At 46.9% G+C, this 21474-nt stretch overlaps 1 protein-coding gene across 3 annotated transcripts in view; it reads left to right on the top strand.

The window, feature by feature from the left end:
- PAX5 (paired box 5) overlaps positions 1-21474 on the top strand; it is a 137323-nt gene that overhangs the window by 39120 nt on the left and 76729 nt on the right. For all 3 annotated transcript variants that reach the window (XM_030512665.1, XM_030512666.1, XM_030512667.1), the window contains exon 6: positions 12136-12311. In XM_030512665.1, the coding sequence (XP_030368525.1) occupies positions 12136-12311 (176 nt within the window). The remainder of the gene's footprint in view (positions 1-12135; positions 12312-21474) is intronic.

The raw sequence follows: 21474 nt of genomic DNA on the forward strand, positions 1-21474 counted from the left end.
GTGACACGGTTTAGTAATGGAATTGGCAGTGCTGGGTTACCAGTTAGTCTTGACAATCTTAAGGGTCTTTTCCAACCTCAATTATTCTGTGATTCTATGATTCTATATAAGATCATTATTCTACATTTAAACACTAAAATGATTTTGAGCTGGAAATCTAAAACAACTTTGATTTCGAAGTTTAAGGATGGGGTCTCTCAACATGTTCAGGGTTTTCCCCAGTAGGGCTTTGTGTCATGCACTTGTTCAGAAATGATCCCACTTGCGAGCAAGGTTCAGTTTCAGTCAATCAGTGGTTTCCTATGGAAGTCTCAAAAATTTCCCCATTGCTGCAGGTTTGCAAAGCAGTCAAAATCACATCCCCTGCGCTTGGCTGGTAGAGCACTGAGCAAACCCAGAGAGCAAAGACCTGTGTCTGCCACTCTGGATGTTCGCTCTCAGACCACTATTACTGATTCATAGAAAGTACTGGTTTGCCAACAGCTGGCTGTCAGGAGGGAGAGGGAACACTCAGATACATCAGTCTTCAGAAATAATTTGCCAAGCTCTAGCCATATATATGTATATATTTTTTTTAGGTTATTTACTTATTAATTAATTATTTTCTTCCCTGGAGGATTTATCACTTCAGCTAGGAGGGGAATTAGTGAGCTTAGGAAAACAGGTGCAGACATGAGCAAGAGTGCAGTCTCAGGTGGTGGCTTGGTGGGGCTGTTCCCGGTGTGCTTGTCTCAAGCGAAGCTGCAGGAACAGGCTCTCCTGCTTGAGAGGTTGTTGGCAGAATTCCTGTGATGCAGCCCAAAAAGTGACCTGCTTGGCCTCTCCCTGAATGAAAGGAGGCTTTGAAATTACAGAAATACATGCAAGTGAGATTCTCCCATACATGCTTAGTAAGGGCATCTGTGTGATAAGCATAGTGTCGAGGGAATTGTACCGTAGACTGCTGAGTTTACTGCAGGATAAATAATTAATGTTTAGATGACACTAATTAATTATGATAACTAGCAAAGAGCTACAGTGTTTTTCCTTAAAAGTAAAACCTTGGCTGATTAATTTTGTTCTGTGTCCAGTGCATCAGAACATTTAAGGCAGAACCATAAAATAAAAATATGCACAGGGAGACATTTTCATTGGGTCACCGAATGCCTTTCTCATAAAATCATGGAATTCTGGAAGGGACCTCAAGGATCCTCTGGTCCAACCTTTTTTGACAAAGCATAACCTAGACTAGATGTCCCAGCACCCTGTCCAGCCAAATCTCAACAGTGTCCAACACTGGGGAATCCACCACTTCCCTGGGCAGACTATTCCAGTGGCTGGTTGTTCTCATTGTGAAAAACCTTCTTCTTGTGTCCATCTGGAATCTCCCCAGGAGTAACTTGTGCCCATCACTGCTCATCTTTTCCATGGGACTCCTTGTAAAAAGGGAATCTCTGCCTTCTCTGTAGCCACCCTTTAAATACTGGAACATGGTGATAAGGTCTCCCCTGAGCCTTCTTTTCTCAAGGCTGAACAAACCCGGCTCTCTCAGCCTTTCCTCACATGCCTCCTCAATCCTTGGATCATCTTTCCTTCTCTGGACCTGTGGAGGTCCTTCTCTGGACCCTCTCCAGACCTTCCACAACTTCTTTGTACATCAGGGACCAAAATTGAACACAGTATTCCAGGTGTGGCCTGTCAGTAGAGTGGGACATCTTTATCTCAGCTGGTGATGCCCTTGTTGGTGTTTCCCAGCCCCCTGTTGACTTTCTTTGCTGCATCTGCACACTGTCCACTCATATTGAGCTTCTGTCCCCCAGGACCACCAGGCCCCTTTCCACAGAACTGCTTCCAGCCGGGAAGATCCCAGCCTGTGTTGCACTCTTGGATTGGGTTTTTCCAGGTGCAAGACTTGTCCTTGTTGAACTCCATAAGGTTCTTGTCAGCCCACTCTTCCAGCTTGTCCAGCTCATCCTGCAGGGTGGCTCTCCCTTCCAAAGTTTCCACCTCCCCGCTCAGTTTGGTATCATGAGCAAACTTGGTCATGGTGCGTTTGATCCCAGGCCGCTTATGAAGACATGGAACAGTGCTGGGCCCAAAAATAATCCCTAGGGGACACCCCACTGGTGACAGGTTGCCAGCTGTAAAAGGAGCTGTTCACCATCACCCTTGCAGTGCAGCTGGTCACCGGTCACGCCCACGCTGCACAGACCACTCATCAAGACCATAACGGGACAGTTTCCCTAGGAGGAGGTTGTGGGAAATCCAGGTAGGCAAAGTTCAGTGCCCACCCCACATCAACCGAGCAGGTTACTTTGTGGTAGAAGGTTATGAGGTTTCTCAAACATGATTTGCCCTTGGTGAATCACTGGCTTTTCCCAATCATGTGCTTCATTTGACTTGTGATTGCTCCCAGGAGGATTCGTTCCATAACTTTTCCAGGGACTGAAGTAAGACTGATCGGCCTATAATTTCCTGGACCCCCCTTTGGGCCCTTTTTGTAGATTGGGGTGATGTAGCCTTCTTCCAGTCTTCTGGGAGGTACCCCGATCTCCATGACTTCTCAAAGATGCTGGAGGGCAGCTGACCAGCTTAGTGAGCCAGGCTTTAAACCAAAGGACTCGAAAGGTGTGCGGGGTGTGGAGCTTAGGGTCCAAAGTGGCAACGCTCATGCCATCCCATACAACTGGGGAGTAAGTCAGGCCAACCAAAGCAGCAATAAATGTTCTTTATCTGCCTCCCAGGATGAGAGCCAGAAGCCCAACCGCGTCAAGATGTATGTACACCAGTGCACACTTTCTATCATTATCTGTTCCGCAGTTTGAAAAAAGCCAAGAGTGTGGAAGAACAAATGCATTTAGAAACCAGAAATAGTGATAATAGTGATGTTTAACTGCACACTTGAGCAGCAGCATGGCTGCAAGCTGCAGGCAAATGCTGTGCGCCATCCAACAAAGTGGAAGGTGTCTGTCTGCACTATGTCCGGTTATCCACAATCAGCACTCACACAAAGCTGTTAATACTCGCAGACTTTTCTTGTGCATATATTAAATAAAGCCTCATTTTACAAAATCAAGAACTGTAGTCTCAAGCCTGCAAATGTGCACTCTTAAAATGAAGCAAGGAGATGTCTCAACTGAATGCAGCATAATGGTTACAGGCAAAATGCAAGTGAAACACCATTATAAAATGTAATATAATACGCACCTACAAATTTTTACAAGTTACACAAAGTCTAAGTTGAACAGTATTTTTATGTATTTTATCCATGTGCATTAGTCAGAAGAAATTAACTTTTAGAGATCCCCCACAGCTGTGTAATGGGGATTTTTACACTTCATAAATTTTCCTCAAGCATCCTCTGCAGTCTTTTCTCTGTCTTTTGCATGCAGTAAATCCAGCCTTGTCATGGGTTGGTTGGTCATACTGTTTGAATGTGTTGCTAGGAATTTGCACTTTAGGAGGAGCAGCATTGCCGCTTAGGAGTCCTCTGTGCTTTGCCAAGGCTTTTGGCAGTGCAGTGGTTTGCCATCGGTTACCTGCGGGTGTATAGCAGTGCTCTTGGTGCTTCTAAGTTTGGCTCATCGAGTGGATGAGATGTGGTTGAGCTCTTCACTGCTTCTATTTTGTCTGGGTAACTTTCCAGAATAGTGCTTTGAGCAGAACTCAAGGTGTTAGGTGGGAATTTTGATTTGCTATTTCAAGCTTGCATGGGAAGGTAAGTTTTGACTGGTGACAGTTGAATAGCCTGTATTTTTCCTATCAAATGTCAGTTCCTGGGAATGGCAGAAGTTTGATCATCTCTGTCGGGTCCACAGAGGCTGTAGGTGTTGCAGGGTGTGCAAACTCCCTCAGGTCCATTTTCTGTGCCAGTGTCCATGGTGTTTCACTCCACCAGGATAACAGATGCCCGAGAGTTACTGTGTCAAGTGTTCACTCCTCTTTGCACAGACCCTGCTAGGCTGCATTTTCATGTCCTACCACTGCGTTTCCTTTGGCTGTCAGATTCTGCTCTCCTAGTATTTTTCAGAGCTGTAAATCCTCTCACAGTTGGTCACAACCAAAGACCAGTTTGACATTTCCAAAGCTATGCAGAGCACAGTTTTGTCTTCAGCTTCCTTTAGTCTGTGTTTGCCCAAGCATACCTAGAAATGATTTTTTGGAAACAAATGATGAGAGACTGTGTACTTCATATAGAAGTAGGTATAAACTGTGTTAAAATTGCTTCAATGAGCTTTTAACACCCATTTAAAAATGCACTTTGAGCTGGGAGTACATGACATCAAGTGCACATCTCCGCAGCTTGTGGCTGAACACAGCTTTGAAAAATGGATTAGGAAAAGAATCAGTTTCTCACAATCATTTGTTAATAGAATTGCCATAACTTATTTTATGTATACAGTCTCTGCAGTTATATCTCCCTTTAAATATTATAGAAGTTACAGAAGTGTAAACCCGTTCCTATGGTATGCTGCAGCTGGCCGAGGGGTCCAGCTGTCCCGGGGGGTTTGTTCAGGTCCCCACAGTTCCCTGAGGCCCCAGGAGCCGTGGGGGGATTGCACATGCCCATTGTGTGTGAGCTGGGCTCAGGCATGCATGCCATCTTGCTCAGCCTCTTCCTTTTAACCTCTGTCCCTGCATTTCTGAATTCCCTGCTGAGGGTCCAGGGGTATCACTGCCATAATTTTTGCCACTTTTTAAACATAAAACTCATCAGAAGAGCAATCAGAAGCCCCACAGAAGCTCCATCACTCCCTCGAGCCACTGACCTCAGATGATCTCTGCCCCGTGGTGGGCCGAGTTGCTGTGGGCATGACCGTGGCTCCTCGAGGTGCTTTGTGGAGGCTGACAACCCATGCTGCTCAGCAAATTGCTGCCTCCTGTGTGCCCAGACCCCTGCTGGGGTGGGCACGACTGTGCAGTGAGCTTTACTGCTGCTCTGGAGCATCACAGGGGATGGTCCAGAGAGCCCCAGGGTGCCTGGCCCCCCTCGGCCTCCACAACCCTCACTGTAGCCGCTGGGCAGCAGAGGAAGCCCAGGCCTGCCCGGGATACTCTGACCCAGCTGGAAGCCCTCCAGTAACCATCAGCCCACCTGCACATGGTGCTGTGGGCAGCAGTGATGGGGCTGCATTCTGTGCGTGCAAAGCTTGTGGTGTGATCAAAGTCCATCCTGTGGACAGCCCTTGCAGGTGCACAAGCAATCTGGCTCCACTCAGTGGCGCTATTTGCGCAAGTGCCTGTTCAGATGGATGGGCTGTCAAGTTCACTCTTCACTAGTTTTAGGCTGCCAAGGTGTCAGGTCCCACCACGCTTATGCTGACTGCTCCAGAGGGAAATGTGGGATGGAGGTGAGTGCAGGGCTTTCCTAGCACAAACTAGATCTGTAATAAAATTTCTGCGTGCCTACTGGAGGATTAAAATCACTGTAAGAGGAGATGAGCTGTAATCTCATGGGAAATCTGTTCCGTTAAATAAAACTCTCTTTTTCTTTGTGATGCCCATAACCAGCTCAGTAGTGCAGCTTTGCAGCTGTGGAGTTGCACCCTTTGTGTGCAACAACGCTGTTGGGTGGCACCTTGTGGGTGTACATGCACGGCTTCAGCTCATACATCTTGTGGGTCTATAGCATGGCTCCAGCTCATACACCAGGGAGGACCTCCAGCTCCTCTTGAAGAGCAGATACAAATGTTCTCACAGTGGAGAGGAGCTCCATCACTTCTCCAGAGGTGGCTGTTTGATGATAAAAGTGCTAATCACTGTGCTGCTGAGTATTTTAGGAAGAGCAGGACTGACAGGCCAATAATGCAGCTCAGCTACTTTGGTCTTTCTTCTTCCTTTTCCTGGTGTCAGTGCAAACGCGGCACTGGGTGTACAGGCACTGGGCAGCTGCCTGACAGATGTGCTCAGCATGGCAGATGGGTGCTGCCAGGAGCAGTGTGCCGCAGTGGGGGTTCACTGCTGGGAGCTGGGAGATACAGCCTGGTTCACGGACAATGCTGGGACCAGGGTGGCCACAGAGTCCAAACAGCTGTTGGCTGGATGGTCCCTTGGGGGACTGTGCAGAAGCAAAGGGCAGGAGGGTGGCCAGGCCGGGGGTAAGCGGGGTGGCCATGCATTGAATTAAACAGGAGGTGGGACATCACTGAAGAGCCCTGGCCATCCAGTGCATGGTGACTGCTGGCCAGCCCTGCTCCTGTGGCGTCTGCAGATGTGCTGGGCAGTGTCCGGCTGGGGCTGTCCCCTGGGGCAGTGTGTGTACTTATTGACAGCGTGCACAGAGGCCAGTTTGCAGCTTGTGCTGTACCCCAGGGCTGGAGCGCAGGTGTGCCACATACCCAGTATTTTCCATGCTTGTCCCAGTGGGGGACAGCGTGGGGTGGGACCAAAGAGAGAGCATGCGCCTCTGTCTGCTGGGACTCCTCATGTCCTTACACCCATCCCAACTGCGAAAACGGTAAAATACATGTAAAACCAGAATGCAAAGGTGGGAGTACTCAGTGACTTCCTGAGTTTCTCCAAGTGCGGAGGCAGGAAAATGCGCTGCTGTTGGCAGATGCTGGTGTCTGTGTCTCCAGGAGGAGCAGGGCTGGTACAAGTATATCTAACAGGTCAAGCCTTGAAATGAAGAAGCAATAAGCCACTGAAATGGTACTATAAGCAAAACATGATTGATCAATTGAATTCTATCAGAGACAGTGGGCAGTGAGATTAACTCAGGCCTGATGGGTTCAATGAGTTAAAGCATGATGTTCATTTCAGCTTCATTTCACCAGTCTTTGCTTGTGAAATTGGTCAATCAATAGAGGTTGAAGATCATATATATATATTGGTGACCATCTTATAGGGAATATAATCTAGTGTAGTCGGCTCCTGACTCCGGCTGCCTTCAGTGGGTAATGGAGACAGAGCAGAGACTCTATCGGTGCCATCAAAATGGCCTGATATCTTCTCCAAATGAAAAGTATTTTTGGATCTGTGATGATTTCTCTTCCCTCCCCCCCCCCTCTCACTCTGATCCCATACCTGTCTTTGTGAAATATAATGATTTCTCTAGAAAATATTTACACAATGATCAGCTTTATAAACTTCTAAATATAAAGCTTCTTTTTTGTGATACTGTCCTTTGAAAAAATAACTAACAGTGCTTATAAAGCTCAAATCATGTAAATGCAAAGATCTTTCACTGCACATGTGGCCCTGAAATTAACACTTTACTGGGAAGAGCATGAGACTGCTCTCTGCCAAATGTACACAGTCCCAAGAAGGTGGCATGAAAATTAAGTTTATGTTTTAAACAAAGCCTTCCAAGTAGTAATTAAACAAAATCTTTATCTTCTCTGGACTAATTTACAGGCATGCTACAAGGAAACAAATCACCTTTTTGCCCCTGGTAATATTTCATTTGCTGCATAATGTTTTAAATGTGTGAATAACATCCTTCCTAATTAGCCTGCATTTCCCTATAAGGTGGAGTAATTAGGTATGATACCAGGTAATGATGTTGGACAGAACAAATTAGGGACAGAAACCATGTCCTTTATGAATATGGGCTGTTCATGGTGGTAGTTATTTACTTCCTTGATTTACCCTGTAAAGCCACATTATTTAAAGAAAGAAACGAATCTGAAAATCTGAAACCAGAAGATTCTCTTTTTCTTCAGAAGAACACTGCATAAGACAGATGTACTATGGAGGTGTGCAGTTTGTGATACATCATTACTGTTAATAACACTGGAAATATTCCAGCTGAATTTGTGGATGGGACCTGTTTCTCAGCTGCTGTCACCTGGCTAGATTTTCAAGAGGATCTGCACTCACTCAGACCAGGCCAGGGTCTATCCCATGCTATTTCACAGTGACTCTTAATAATGCAGGAGTCAGGTTGTGATGTTGTCCCGAATAAAAAAGACAAGGTGGAACTGATATTTTTCTTTATTTCTGTGTTTTTAGCAGGTATGTCTGTATTTTGCCTTTTTTTAATACTAAGCTCTAGGGCTTTTAAACATGCTCTAGTGTTTTGTGAAGATAAGGTCTAGGATCACTTGCTCTCCTTATTTTGGCCTATAGTCTCTGAAATGTATAAGCAAAACACTGTTTTAAATCAAGTGATTTACGGGGTACCACTAAACATCTGGTTTAGGCATATTTAGCAATTTCAAATATTCTCCTGCTGTTTCAGAAAACATGTCATGGACAAGTATTTAATGTAAGAGTATGCTGAAAAAAAGAGATCAGAGTTTATCAACTTCTTTAAACTGGTCTTGCCATTTGATTAGGTCCTCAGAAAAAACTTGCTCTTAATTGACATAGTATTTCTGGATGATACCCACACCATTTAGGCAGCCTTTTGTCAGCAAGACTGTGCATGGTACCTCTTCTCAGAGGTGCACCTGTTCTGTGTCACTGGGGCTCTGCCCCATGCAGAGGTTGTACCTGACACAGCAAGTCCTCCAGCTGCACATGCAGAGATGTGCACACCGAAGAGGAGCTGAGCCAGTGCCCAGAGCGGGGCTGTGTGCCTGGGAGGGACTGGGATCACGCTGGTGGGAGGCACCAGAGCAGGTCCAGCATGTGCTGGGGCTTAGTGCTGGCAGAGCCAGAGGCAGGGGCTCTCCCCAGGGCATGAGGGCAGGTCTGGGTGCAGGGGCTGACGGGTATCCCCAGGCAGGATGGCATTTCTGGCCTTGTGCTGGGAGGGAAGAGCTCTGCATCCCAGGTAGTTCAGAAAGTTGTGGTCTAGCAGCACCATCTTTTCCCGCCTGTGTGATCTGCTAGAGATGAGGGATGAAACACTTGTCTGAAAAGAATGTCCTCTTTTACATTAAGGATTTTATCTGTGCTCTTCATTAGCATTTCTAGAAAGATGCCACTGGACTGGGAACTAATTGTTTTGCAGAGCAGGTAGGTACACATGTAGTGCTACTGTCAACAAAACATAACCCTCCTAGGTGGATGCATTGATTATATGAAAAATGTTTTTACCACTCCCTGGAGCATATTTATAAAACAAACTGTTTCAAACCTGCCAACAGTTTTTTAATTATCGAAGATATTGTAGTGTATTTAAACAATGCATAATGCTAATGGTAATTATCTCACATTTATATAATGTCTAACAGCCAAATGCATCCCGAAGACCTTTACGAACTTTCAGATGTCATGAACAGTGTATAATGAGTCTTCTACTTGTGCAGCAAAATCCAGCACTTCCTTGCAATTAGCTTGAGTTTGGGAAACACTGCGAAAGAACAAGCTGTTCCTTCATTCACAGGATGCGGAGAGGGAGGGGTAATGAGGGCTAGTGATGTTTGGGTGGTTCCCAGACTCCTCTCACACAGGTGCTGGATCTTCTGGGCAGTGACAGCCATAGCATGGTCCCAGCCTACCCCATTTCTCCCAGCTCCCTCCCTGGCAGCAGCTCTGCATGTATTGTTCCTTCCTCTTCGTGCAGCCCAGCAGCGCAGGGAAGCGTGTCTCAGAGGCTGATCCTATCTCAGGTGCTCAGGATGGCAAGTGGCAGCCACAGCAAACTGAGCTGTGCAGATGGTTAGGGGGGCAGCCCTCTATGGCTGCCTGTGCAGGGAGTGCTTCCGGCACCGTACCAAATGCTGGCCTTGAGACCAAGTCCCTCTGGAGCCCCACCACCATCTCAGTGTGTTTTCATCCCCCACCATATTGCCCAGCACTGTGCAGCAAGGCATTTCATCCATGGGCTCCCTCCCAGGTTTCTCTGGGACAATGTTTGTCTGGATTTCCCTTGCAGAGAGCGAGCTCTTCCTCTTCCTTGTATTTTTTGGGATGTTTGGTGGCAGGCGTGCAGGGTGGTCCCCTGCCTCGCCTCCCGTTGGAAGGAGGGCAATGAGGGATGGATGTGGCCAACCTGGTGCAACGGGTAGTTGATGGTGTCTCCATACGGGCCCGTCTCGAGCCCCTCTGGACATCGTGCTCCTGGATCTGGGGCAGGAGCCAACCTCCCAGGACAACTCTGCTGCCCACCTGGCCCCGGGGCCTGTCTCTGGCCAAGGCTGCTGCACCATGCTTTGCTTTCATCTGGCTTCCCTTCTCCAAGACATTCACCCCCAGAAATCCAGAGCTGTGCTCCGTAATGAACATGCTGCTGGTGAAATGCTGGTCAGCTGCTCTGATTTAAATATGATGGGGTCTCATTATACACCTGATGTCTGGGTGTATAAACAATGCACAAACTGTGCTGGCATTGCCAAGAACATTTTCCAGGTCATGCCACGTCTTGGATTATTTCACTCCTTTTCATCACCCCCTCTAGACCAAAACTGCATAAAGCTTTTACTTTGATGCCAAATTGTGAATAACATTAGTTTAACCTGAAATTTAAAGCCAGTGTTTCCATGCTCCAGAGGTAGGGTCTCCCTGGCCCTTTGCTACCATGCAGCTAGCAACCAGAATTTTAATCTTATAAGCTATGGTTGATCAAACCCATACCAGCTCTATTAGACATTATTTGATCTAGAGTAGTAAAAAAAAAAAAATATATATATATTTAAAGATACACTGCTTTCCTATATCCCTTTGCATTTTTTCACAGCTCTTTACACATGCTTAGACTTTGTATTTAGAGGACAGGTTCAGAGGTTTTTTCCCTGTGTGGAAGAAACTGATCCTTGTACTTCATAAAAGCCAACACTGTCTATTCTTCATTTAAGTTGCATGACTTTGTGTAAACAGGTAAAAACAAAGCTGTTGTTGCCTAAATTGCTGAACTACAGTTTAGGAGGAAGTTTCCAGGATTAACTGCTAACATCAAATGCCTGTTCACTGTAAACAGTTTGTTACAGAGACTGAGCTAGGTTGAGAAAATACTTCATGTGGTGTTCCCCAGTTTGAGAGCTCTACCTTAAAGCAGCGTGGTTTTCTGGATACACACTGTTTTCTGCAAAATCCAGCTGTGCTGAAGGATGATCTCAAATCAATAGTCCTTTGTGAAAAGTCTTGTCCACTGGGCACCACCTGTGTTACGCACACGTCTGCAGATAAAACTGGTGTCTACAGCAGCAGGGTGTCTTTGCACAGATCTCCTCATACTTGCTGTCAAAAATCTTGATGCAGAATCTACCAGAAAAGTCCTGAATTCTGCTCCTCAGAACTATCTTGGCAGCAAGATTCTATTTTTAAAATGTTTCCCCCCTCTGTCTAGTGCGGTGTTGCCATCTGGAGAAGGAATCTGATATTTACTGTTGTTCTTGGAGTTCCACCTCCTGGAGTCCTGGGAATACTGCAGACCTCAGCTTTCAGTGCATAAAATATACATTTCTAGCACTGACAGGTGAAGGAAGACTAGAAAACCACTGTGAATCTGCAAAAAGCAAATTGAAACAAGCCCCTGTATTGCAGGAGTCTTTTTGAACTGCCAATCTAAACATTTTTCAAACCTGTCTCATGGCTTTTCAGCCATGGGCAGTCACTTATGACTTCTGCTAAAAATCTCTGCCAAAGGGGAGAGAGACATAAACATGCTGTGGAGCCCAGGCTTTCATCATACTGATAAGTTTAAGGAATACAAAGTGAAACTGCAATGCCAAGAGAGTACATTGCATCAGGCCTTGCTGAGGGTGTCACAGTGGTAACTCAGCCCCAGGACATCTTATCTCAGTACGGTGGGAGGTGGTGCTGGGTGGAGAGTTACTGGTTCCTGACAAGGGGCACATCATAGCTCAACGCTCGGCACAGGATGGAGCGGAGCAAGACTTGCTGGTACTGCAGGAAGGGGTGAAGAGTTTTGCGTGACTGGGCAAAATAGATCTGCTGGAGCTGACTCAAGTTGACTGTGACCGTAGCACAGGTGGTGTGCTTGATTCTCCTCTGTCCTCCGGTATCCAGACCACAAACCAAACATGTTCTCAGGTGGTGCAGTAAAAGTCCTGCAAGCAAGGATGTGACCATTGTCCTACTTTTGACCTGCCTTTAAATCATGTGTGAAATCGTTAATGGTAAATTGTGTTGAGGGTTGGCTGTAATGGAGGTTAGTGTATCTTGCTTGTAACCTCCTCTCAAAAGAGTCTTCATGGTGTCACCATACTGGTACCCACATCTATTCAAGGCATAAAATTAGACACTTATATGTAGGTCTCACCATTGTGATGACTACTTACTCTCTTTCTCTCTCCTCTTTGAAAGGTATTCAGGAATCTCCAGTACCAAATGGCCATTCTCTCCCAGGCAGAGATTTTCTTCGGAAACAGATGCGAGGAGACCTTTTCACCCAGCAGCAGCTAGAAGTGTTGGATCGAGTCTTTGAGAGGCAACATTATTCTGACATTTTCACAACAACTGAGCCCATCAAACCAGAGCAGGTACTACTGCAAATGTTCAGAATTTTCCAGGTACACTTTTTCCTGGCAGAGGTCTGTTTGGTAGACATCACCAAATGTGTTTCAAGAGTGTCAGTAGAAGAACATGCATAAACATGTGTCGTGTCAAGCTCTTCTCAGCTAAGCTCTTTTCAGCTGACTGCACATTAGACATAAATACTGAGTTTTAAAAAATGAAAGAAAACATTTGTGTAAACATTAGCAAGTGTTTAGATATGAAATTACACCTGATCTGGACCAGTTAAATTAAGTGAGTCTTTAAAGAATATCACATCTTCTGATGCTTTTGTTAAATCAAAAGCAGGCTCTGCAGGTAACGAGGAAAAGACATGCAAAACCCAGTGTCTAATTTTGGTTCATAGTTAACATGATTGTGCACACAAATTAGATTTTTGTATCCAGAAATGGCTTATTATGCATGTAATTGGCCATTTGCTGAGAGAAACACCCAATTAGTATGTGAAGGTAAATTAGTTGCACTTACAGATTAGCAGTGTGTTTGAGAAGGACTTGGCACTAATTTTTTGGGAAAGTTCCATTTTTGCAGGCGCAGTACAGAAGCACATACAAAACCCGATGAGCTATGTCTGTCTGTGTTCTTCTTGGGCAGAAGCCTTTAATTTAGTTGCTGAGAAGGAGGAAGAAATGAATATATTGCTGTCAGCACTAGTATAGGTCTAGCTGGCTACTTAATGAGGTATCTGGTCATTAATCTTCAGTGTTAATATTAGACCTGCTTTTTAGCAAGGTGGATGGACTTCCTAAACTGCAAACACTGATTTCCCTTGGAGGAGCCTGTACATTTGAGGGTCACTGGAGATTATCTCATGACAGCCAGCTACCATCATAGCTTCAGTTAAGGAATAGGTATTGATACCAATTAAAAAAAAAAAAAAAATTACTTATGCTGAAAGTTGTATGGTAGAATAGAAATTCCTCATGCCTTTAAGCTCACATTTGTCATTTCATTCATAGAGCCATTTGCTTTTCACCAGCTTCTGCTGGTTTTGTGGTTTCCCTCGTTTATATTTGCTAAGAAACTCTGCAGAACTGAACTCAAGATGGAAAAAGATAGGGGAGTTGCTGAGGTCAATTTGGGTTTTTTCGGTTAGGAAAGCCAAACACGCGGTGTCTCCGGAAGGTGAAATGGCCTCCATGTACCACTAGATGGTGGATATCCCATCCGAACGCGGGTGGTACTGGAGAGGACTGGTACTGCACTCACTCTTGTAGCGACCTTTTTAGTGCTGGTCACTTGGAAGTTGTGTGGTGTTAGATCTGTCCCCGTGGAACCTTTACATGCGAAAAAATTCCTTACAAAGAGAGCAGTGATAGAAAAGGATTGTTTATTCGTTTCTATGAAGTCTCTGAGTCATGCAGGACTGTAGCTCAGTCCATCAGTGAGTGAACATTTATGCAGACAAACTTTTAATGGTTTAATAGGAAGAATGGGAGAACTGAATGAGAGTGTTGCTGAAATATTATCTCGATTGTCAAATCTGACATATTCAGCTGTTGGTGGAGCAGGGAGCTCCCTGTGTCCATGTAAGAAGCTGTGACTAGAATGGCTCTGCAGCCAGATTATTAAGATTGGAGATACGCAGCTATTAATTTGATTAACAGGGTACTCTCTGTATGCTCTGGGAAGTCAGATGCTGAGAAATGTGATACTATGATCTGTTAAAGGTGTTGAGTAGAACTGCCTTGCCTGGTTAAGGGCTCAAGGCCGTTTGGGGTTGGCTTCTGCTTTTTGGTGCCATGTAAAGCTTTCAACACGAACGTATGTGTTCTGCGTGAACCGCCTCTGGTTCACAAGCGTGTGGTATGAACTCCACACCTTACCTGAAGCAGTCATGTTTTACCTTTTTGGTGAGTCAAGAAAAGCTGTCGCAATACTTAACCACAGTGGAGAAGCTGTCTGGATCAATTATTAAGCCCAAAGAAATCAACGAGAAAGAAAACACTGAGAACATTAATGGTGTGATTTGGAAAAGTTGTGTCCCTGCCATAGATTGGTGTAGTAAACTGAGACTTCCAGAGTGCTGCTGAACCCAGAAGTGGTGCTTTAGGAGCTAAGTCAGCAGTGGAAGTATGGAGTCCTGAGCTAGTTCTGTAGAGGAAAACAAGAAAAAGATGCTCCTCCCCATAAAGATGAGATGTGGCTAGAAGTCTAGTAGGAGCTGCTGACCTACTGCTTATCTGCTTTCTTAGAAATTTGGTCCAGTAGTAGCCAGCTGAATTATCATTAGTTTTATTTGGGCACAAAAACTTGATGTCCATGTGCTGTTCACTGGAGGAGGGCTCCAGGTATTTTATTGGAAGAATTGCCATTCTCTAGACAAGGAAGTTCCTTTTTCTCCCTGTTTGGTGTCTCTTTTCTAAGTCTTCCTCGCTTGTGTGCTAGGAACAGTCCCTTGGCAATGGTGGGTTGTGGCATGGGGGGACAGGTCCCTCCTGCATAGCAAAGCATTTGCAGCCTCAGCACGCTTGGCCCCTGGCTGAAGGCTGGCCCCAAAGTGCTCCTGATGCCTTTTCTGGGCAAAGTTTGGGCTTGGAAAGTGTGCTGTTGGAAAGTGCACATTGACTTTCATATAGGTAGACAAGTTTGGTGGGTTGTGTGGGACTGCCAAACCTTTTACTTTAAGTGCTTCCAATCTATTGCTTTTACTTTTCCATTTTTAATGTTTCCCTCAGTTCACGTGCATTAAATGGAGACTCATGAGTTCTTTCGCACCTCAAAATGTGTTGTGCTCTTGGCAAGCATCGTCTGAGTTTTCACATCTACTGTAAGCTGTGTCTTCTATAGAAGGACCTACAGGGAATGAATACTTGTCTTCAGGGAAGGGGTCGTACGAAATGAGGGAGAAGGCAACCACTGGACAGTGACAGAAAATTAAATATCAGACAGTCTTTTGTTCAGAAACAGTGCCCATTGCATGCACTGGATGAGGCAGGGATCCCACCATGGGTTTGTGTAGTTAAGTATCTAGAGAAGAGAATGCTCCAGGGAGCCTTTAGAGCAGCTTCCAGTGCCTAAAGGGGCGATAAGAAACCTGGAGAGGGGCTTTTGGCAAGGGCCTGTAGGGACAGGACAAGGGGGAATGGCTTCAAGCTGAAACAGGGGAGGTTTAGATTAGATCTTGGGAAGAAGTTGTTCCCTGTGAGGGTGCTGAGGTGCTGGCACTCAAAGAAGGCTCAGATGTTGCTCAAAGAAGCTGTGGCTGCCCCATCCGTGGCAGTGTTCAAGGCCAGGCTGGATGGGGCTTGGAGCAACTTGGTCTACTGGAAGGTGTCCCTGCCTGTGGCAGGGGGTTGGAACTGGATAAGCTTTAGGGTCTCTCCCAACCCAAATCAGTTTGACATTGTATGATTCTATGACTGTGTGTGTTGGGGGCCAGAAGTGAGGCATCTCCTATTAAGTGCCTCATTTTGCAACCTAGAACCCAGCGGTGCAGCTGTGCAGGCATGGGTGTGTACTCTGCAGCACGGATGTGTGATACCCGTGCTTGTAAAGCACAAGAAACATGGGATGGCAGGTGAAGTCCTGCAGCTGGGAGCTGGGGAGCCTGGGGGCTGGCCGCGCAGATGGAGTGAAGCTCTCTCGTGTCTATATGTTCTGGGCGAGTAACGAAGCCATAAAGTCAGTACTCTAGAAGCACCCCGGCCTGCTTTTCCCTGAAAGAACTCTGCTATAAACATGAATTCTTGCGTAAAACAAATGCCTTTCCCTCACATTTGTGCGCTTTTGTGCTCATTTTTTTGCAAACAGCCCATGATTGATTTGCACTGGCTGCAAATGTTCATGGAAAACTGATTTCACAGATTTGCAGGCATAGATTTGGAAACGCACATAGCGGTGTGTTTACACCACCACTGTTGTACCACTGCTCTGCTCATGGCTCGTGGCCACCAGCACTGTGCAGTTCTTTCATCAGCTGGGACAAAGTCCATGTCTTCAATGTCACATAATCCTCAGGTCTTGCAGAAGGAAAGCCTTCACAGCGTCTGCCTCCTGGGCTGCCAGGAGTTTCCGTTCTCCTCTCCATGCTGCTTGGGCTGTGTGTAGATGGATCCTGCTGCTCCCTGGTGTGTCGGCTCCCATGCAGTCCCCCTACCCACATGAAGGGCTGTTAGTGCTAGCACAAATGTGCTACAGCTAGCACATTCCACATCCAGGCTTCCCTCAGAGCAAAGCTGTACTGACACAAGGAGCCAGCCCTGGCATTGTGCTGTATGGCTACGTCCGTGGCAGACAAGGTACTCCAGCCTGGCCCCTGTCATAGGCTGTTCGTGATCACTGCACCAACAATTCAGATTTTATCTAGAACTGGCACTCATCCTGTGCCCTTCCTATGCACAGAGCTGCTACATTGAGTGGGCTGATTTTCCAGTGCATAGTCCATTAGGAGAATCCAGCTGGAGGAACTGGATGTGCTGGCTGAACCCAGCAAACCAAGGGTTTGCATGGCTGAGGCTGATTGTCCTTTGGTGGCTTCCCGCAATCCAGCCAGAAGGATGGAGGATGGAGCTCCCTGGGGAAGCTGTCCTGGGCAGGCCCAGCCCATAGCATTGGCCGTGTGAACTGTGGTCTCAAATGCTTTCACCAGCTAAAGCACGGACAGATGTTCCTGAGGATTGAGATCCAGGAAACAGCTGTGCCCCGGGGGACTTCAGGCCTGGGAGTGTGGATAGGTGCAGGAAAGCCCCATGAAAGCGGGCAGGGGTGAAGCGTGGGGCTTCCAGACCAACGTGCTTTTTGTGGCTGTGAGAGAGTGGGATTAATACCTCTAAGGGGAAGACTCTGGGTTGAAGGATCTACAGCAGGATCAGCTCAACAGGAGAAGCAGTACATTAATTTCCCCAGAATAAAGAAAAGAATTATGTATGCTGGATTTCTGTCCACAACAGAAATGGATTCTCTTGTATTTTCAGCTTCACACATGGGCCCAATCGAATACTCATTGAAGCCAAGAGGAATATTTCTATTGACTTCAGTAGACTTTAGATCAGGGCCATAACATAATGTGACCAGATTCAACACTATGTAGGTCACTGACTTAGAAGAGAACTGCTTGCCGCTAATAGCAGATCATTCCCAGGCCCTTGCTCATGCTGTCCCATTGCTTTTAGCTAGAACTAAACTGAATATCTGTTCTTGGATTAATTTCTGGATAAAATGTCAATATTCTGGGCTGAGATAGAAACCAGTAAACTGGCAAACATATCGTAGTGTATGTATTCTTGGCATGCAGTGCAGATAAGTCTGAATCTGAAGCATAGGCAGGTGAAATTTGGATAGCTAACAAATCCCTCAAATTTCTAATAAATCGGAAAAATTGCACAAAGTTGAAACCTGATTGTCCTCAGTTTCAGAGATAGTTACAGTGAAGGTCTTCTCTGAACTGACTGAGAGAGGGGCTTAAATACTTTTTGAAAGTCTACAGGTTTCACTTCCTGTCCAAGTATGCTCTAGCTTTGAAAGAGAAATGTTGTTTTTTCACTGTAAGGAGCTGTGTTGGATGGTGTGTTTGCAGGAGTGCTTCTCCTGAGAGCTCAGAAGTGCACAGTCCTCCTTACAATATTGGGGTTTGATCTTCGGGAATAACAGGGAAAGTCCTAGTTAAAGCCAGAAAGTGTGACCCATCTGTCTGTTTTAAATGTGCAAAGAATACTCTAAAAATATAGTTACTGGAGAAACAGAAGGAAGGAATAAACTGCAGGACCATATGATTGGTCCTGGTTGCTGGAGTGTGGATAATACGTTTATTCCTGAAGAGCACAACCTTTGGGTGGACAAAGGCTACTGAGCATCTTAAAATAATCTGACACTTGAAATGAGAGATGCAGAGCAGATATTTGCTTGTGTTTACCCAAAACTTTATGTTATCCAGTAACAAAATTATGGAACAGACTCATGGCCATATTTGAACGTCCAGAGTCTTGATCTGCCACCTGAAGAAGTGATTTAAGCATGTAAATGCAAGTTCTTACCCATGGTTTGTGTGACAGGTAAAAGAAGAGCAAGGTGAAAAGGAAAACAAAACAACAACGTATGGCTTGGCAAATGGACACAAACGCTAAAATTGAGAAAGATAAGCAAGAAAAGGAAGAGGCAAAGTGGAGTTCATCATCAACCTGCCAGCTCTGCAGACAGCTCCTTGAATGCAGGCGGGAGTCCGGCAGGCAGACTTGGGCTCAGCACCCCAGGCTGTGCCAAATGCACCCACATACCCACTGGGGTGGCGGGGGGTGGATGTGGCGATCAGGGTGCTGAGCCCAGGAGAGGCAGGTCTTCCTGCCTGGCTGCCTGCACGACCACCCTTGCTCTGGCGCTGGGAGCCCCTCTGCCTGCAGAAGTAGGCAGGGAAAGGCAAGCGTCAGCAGTGCAGAGAGGAGCAGAGAGCAAGGGTGTTCCTGTGGTTTTTAGAGCTGCGCTTCTTCCAGCTGAAACATCCTCTAGCCCAGTCTGTGGCTTTATTGGTGGGATGGAAAAAAAATCCAACTCTAAAATCCAGCCTAAAAGAGCACATCAGGAGAGGAAAAACCTTCCCATATTTACTCTCAGTAGACTATTAAACAACACCAGGCTATTAATTTGGCTTTTGAGTCTTCACTAAAGCCCATAAAAGCACACAGTTGTCAAATGGAGTTCATTTTAATTTCCTTTCAATCACAGTAAATTATTCAGGTGATAAATCAGCTGGGGCAGCCTCCTGGCTGTAATAGAAACCCTAATTCCTGGCTAATTATCCAGCCCATTGCTGCCAGCAGATCAATACCTCTACCAAATGGAAAGGGCACAGGGTCTGGGCAGGCAGGGTGGTGCAGGGACGGCAGCTGGGAGCAGGGGTGCCCGTGACCCCCGCTCTGCGCAGGAGCTGTGGGGAGTTAGGCTGTGCAGAGATCCCTCCTTCCCACACTGCTGGAAGGGAATGCATCCCCTCTGGGACAGCAACCTGGGTGAGGGCAGCCATGGTGTGGCCACCTGCACCTCTGCTTTCACTGCATGCTTCGCAGAGTGGGGGTGGGGTGTGGGTGCCAGCTGGGGGCTTGAGGCGGTTTTGACACTATCCCCATCCGGGGTGACCCTGCTGTGCTCTTGCCACTTAGTGGGATGCAGCGCTGGCCTTTTGCTGCCGTTGTTCTGTTGATTCCTGAGTGCAGGATTTTTCTGATGATCAGCAAGATAAGCCATGGCAGGGTGCTTGGGTGGTGTAGGAACGGGCTGGTGGCCTCCCAGGGAACAGGCGTGTGTGCCTTGAGAAGGACTTGCTCCTCGTGCTGCCCATCTCTGCCAGCTGGTGTTCAAAACTGGCAGAGACTGTGAGAGTCTCCTGTGAGGGAGTCAGAGGCTACTCAGAAGGACATCTTATGCTGGTGATATTTTTTTCTTGTTAAGTAAAATTTAAAGAGGTATAAGAAAGACTGAAGAGGACCAGTGCTCAGACGTAACACAGGGCATTTGACGGGGAAGGAGCAGCAGCTCTTTAGAGGTGGTGCTAGCACTTACCCCCATCTCCCTACATGGGGTGGATCAAGAGCTGCTCTGTGCACAAAGTCCTTTGAGCCCTGAGATGATGCTGCTGACCACAGCCTCCGGTTCACAGGGAGCCATCAGCTCCCAGTGAAATAGCAAGTTATTCTGCAGAGGTGTTGGATAGAGCTTCTCCATCTGCCAGGACCCCCTGCATGCTCTGGAGAGCTCAGAGCTCTGACTTACCATTGGCTTCTGGAAGCTGAGCCTTTAGCACGTAAGACTTTGTATAGGATTCCTGTTCCTGTTCACCATCACCGAGATTGTCACTTATTTGCACTACGGTGGTAGCAGGAGACAGCACAGGGCTAAAAGCGTTGTGCAGTGTCAAGGGAAGAGCAGTGTCCCCAAAGGTCATGTTGTCTGGATGGAGAAGACAAGTAATGGCTGTGGAGAAGAAAGCGGTTTCACTTGCACTGCAGATCAAGATAAAGCAGCCGTATGCAGTGGCTTGTCCCTGGTGCTGCAGAGAGGCTGAAGCCTCCTCAGGACAGTCTCTTCTCTGAGCCTCCATCATGCTGCTGGGGCTGGGGGGGCACATGCAGTGCCTTCTTCTTTGGCTCTAATCTCTGTTAGGGTCAAGAAGGAGAAAAGAAGCTTGCCATGGTGTTTCTTCCTGCTGAAAATCAACTTTTATGGGTAGAGAGGCTTTTCTGTTAGAACAGCAGCAGAAAGCACAGCTCCTTGGGGCAATGCCTCCCATTTGCATCCTTGCTGCTCTGCCTCCAAGTGGTTCTTTGTGCATGAGCTCCTAAAGACTGTGTGTGCTGCCTTGTTGTGACATGTCATGTCGGGTGGTGACAGTCACAGCAGACTCCGTTGTATGACACGTGGTATTGTGTGTGACAGTGGGGCTGTGGTGGAGAGGAGTTTTCTGGGGAAGTAGCATGACAGGAGCCATGTATCCTGCTAACATCTCCCTGCATCAGCATCATCTTTGCAAAGAGCACCCTGCAGCTTGCATGGACACCTGGGGGTCTATCTGAGCAGGGGCTGAAATTAAAATATCTGGTCTTTGAGGGAGCAGAAGAGATGGCAAGAAACCCAGGTGGGATAATGCAAGGGATGCCTGCCCTCCTGTCCAGGCAGAGTGGGGATACTCTGCACCCCTGCCTGAGCTCTGTGCCTTTCCTGTCGGTCCCTCCCCACGGGAGCACATGGACCACTTCATCTGGAAGCAGCAGGCAGCCCTAGGTCAGGGTTTCTCCTGCAAACTTTTCCGGAAGGCAACAGGGAGCGTTTCCAGGGATCTGCAGGGCCCGGTGTGCAAAGCCCCGGCAGTGCTGCCCTGCCACAGAGCAGCTGCTGCTGGAGGACAGAGCTGGGCTTTCACTGCACTGACCCCACTGTGCTGGCAAAGCGTGGAGGCACTTGTTGTGTAAGGAAACCCACAGGCTGTTTCTTTTCCTTCTGGGTCTCCCTGTGTCAACAGCCTGCACTGAGTCAGAGCCTGAAGAAATGGACCAAAAAGCAAACAAAACAGAGCCACTGGGCCATGCCTGCTTCTTCCCTCTCCTCCCAGCAGTGTGTGGCCAAATCAGCGCAATGAGACCAAACTGGGGGAGAGCAGCAGTGCATGACTCTTAGGGATTTCAAGGGTGTATTTGAAAG

This window comes from Strigops habroptila, chromosome Z (genome assembly GCF_004027225.2).
Source record: "Strigops habroptila isolate Jane chromosome Z, bStrHab1.2.pri, whole genome shotgun sequence".
NCBI classification, from domain to species: domain Eukaryota; kingdom Metazoa; phylum Chordata; class Aves; order Psittaciformes; family Psittacidae; genus Strigops; species Strigops habroptila.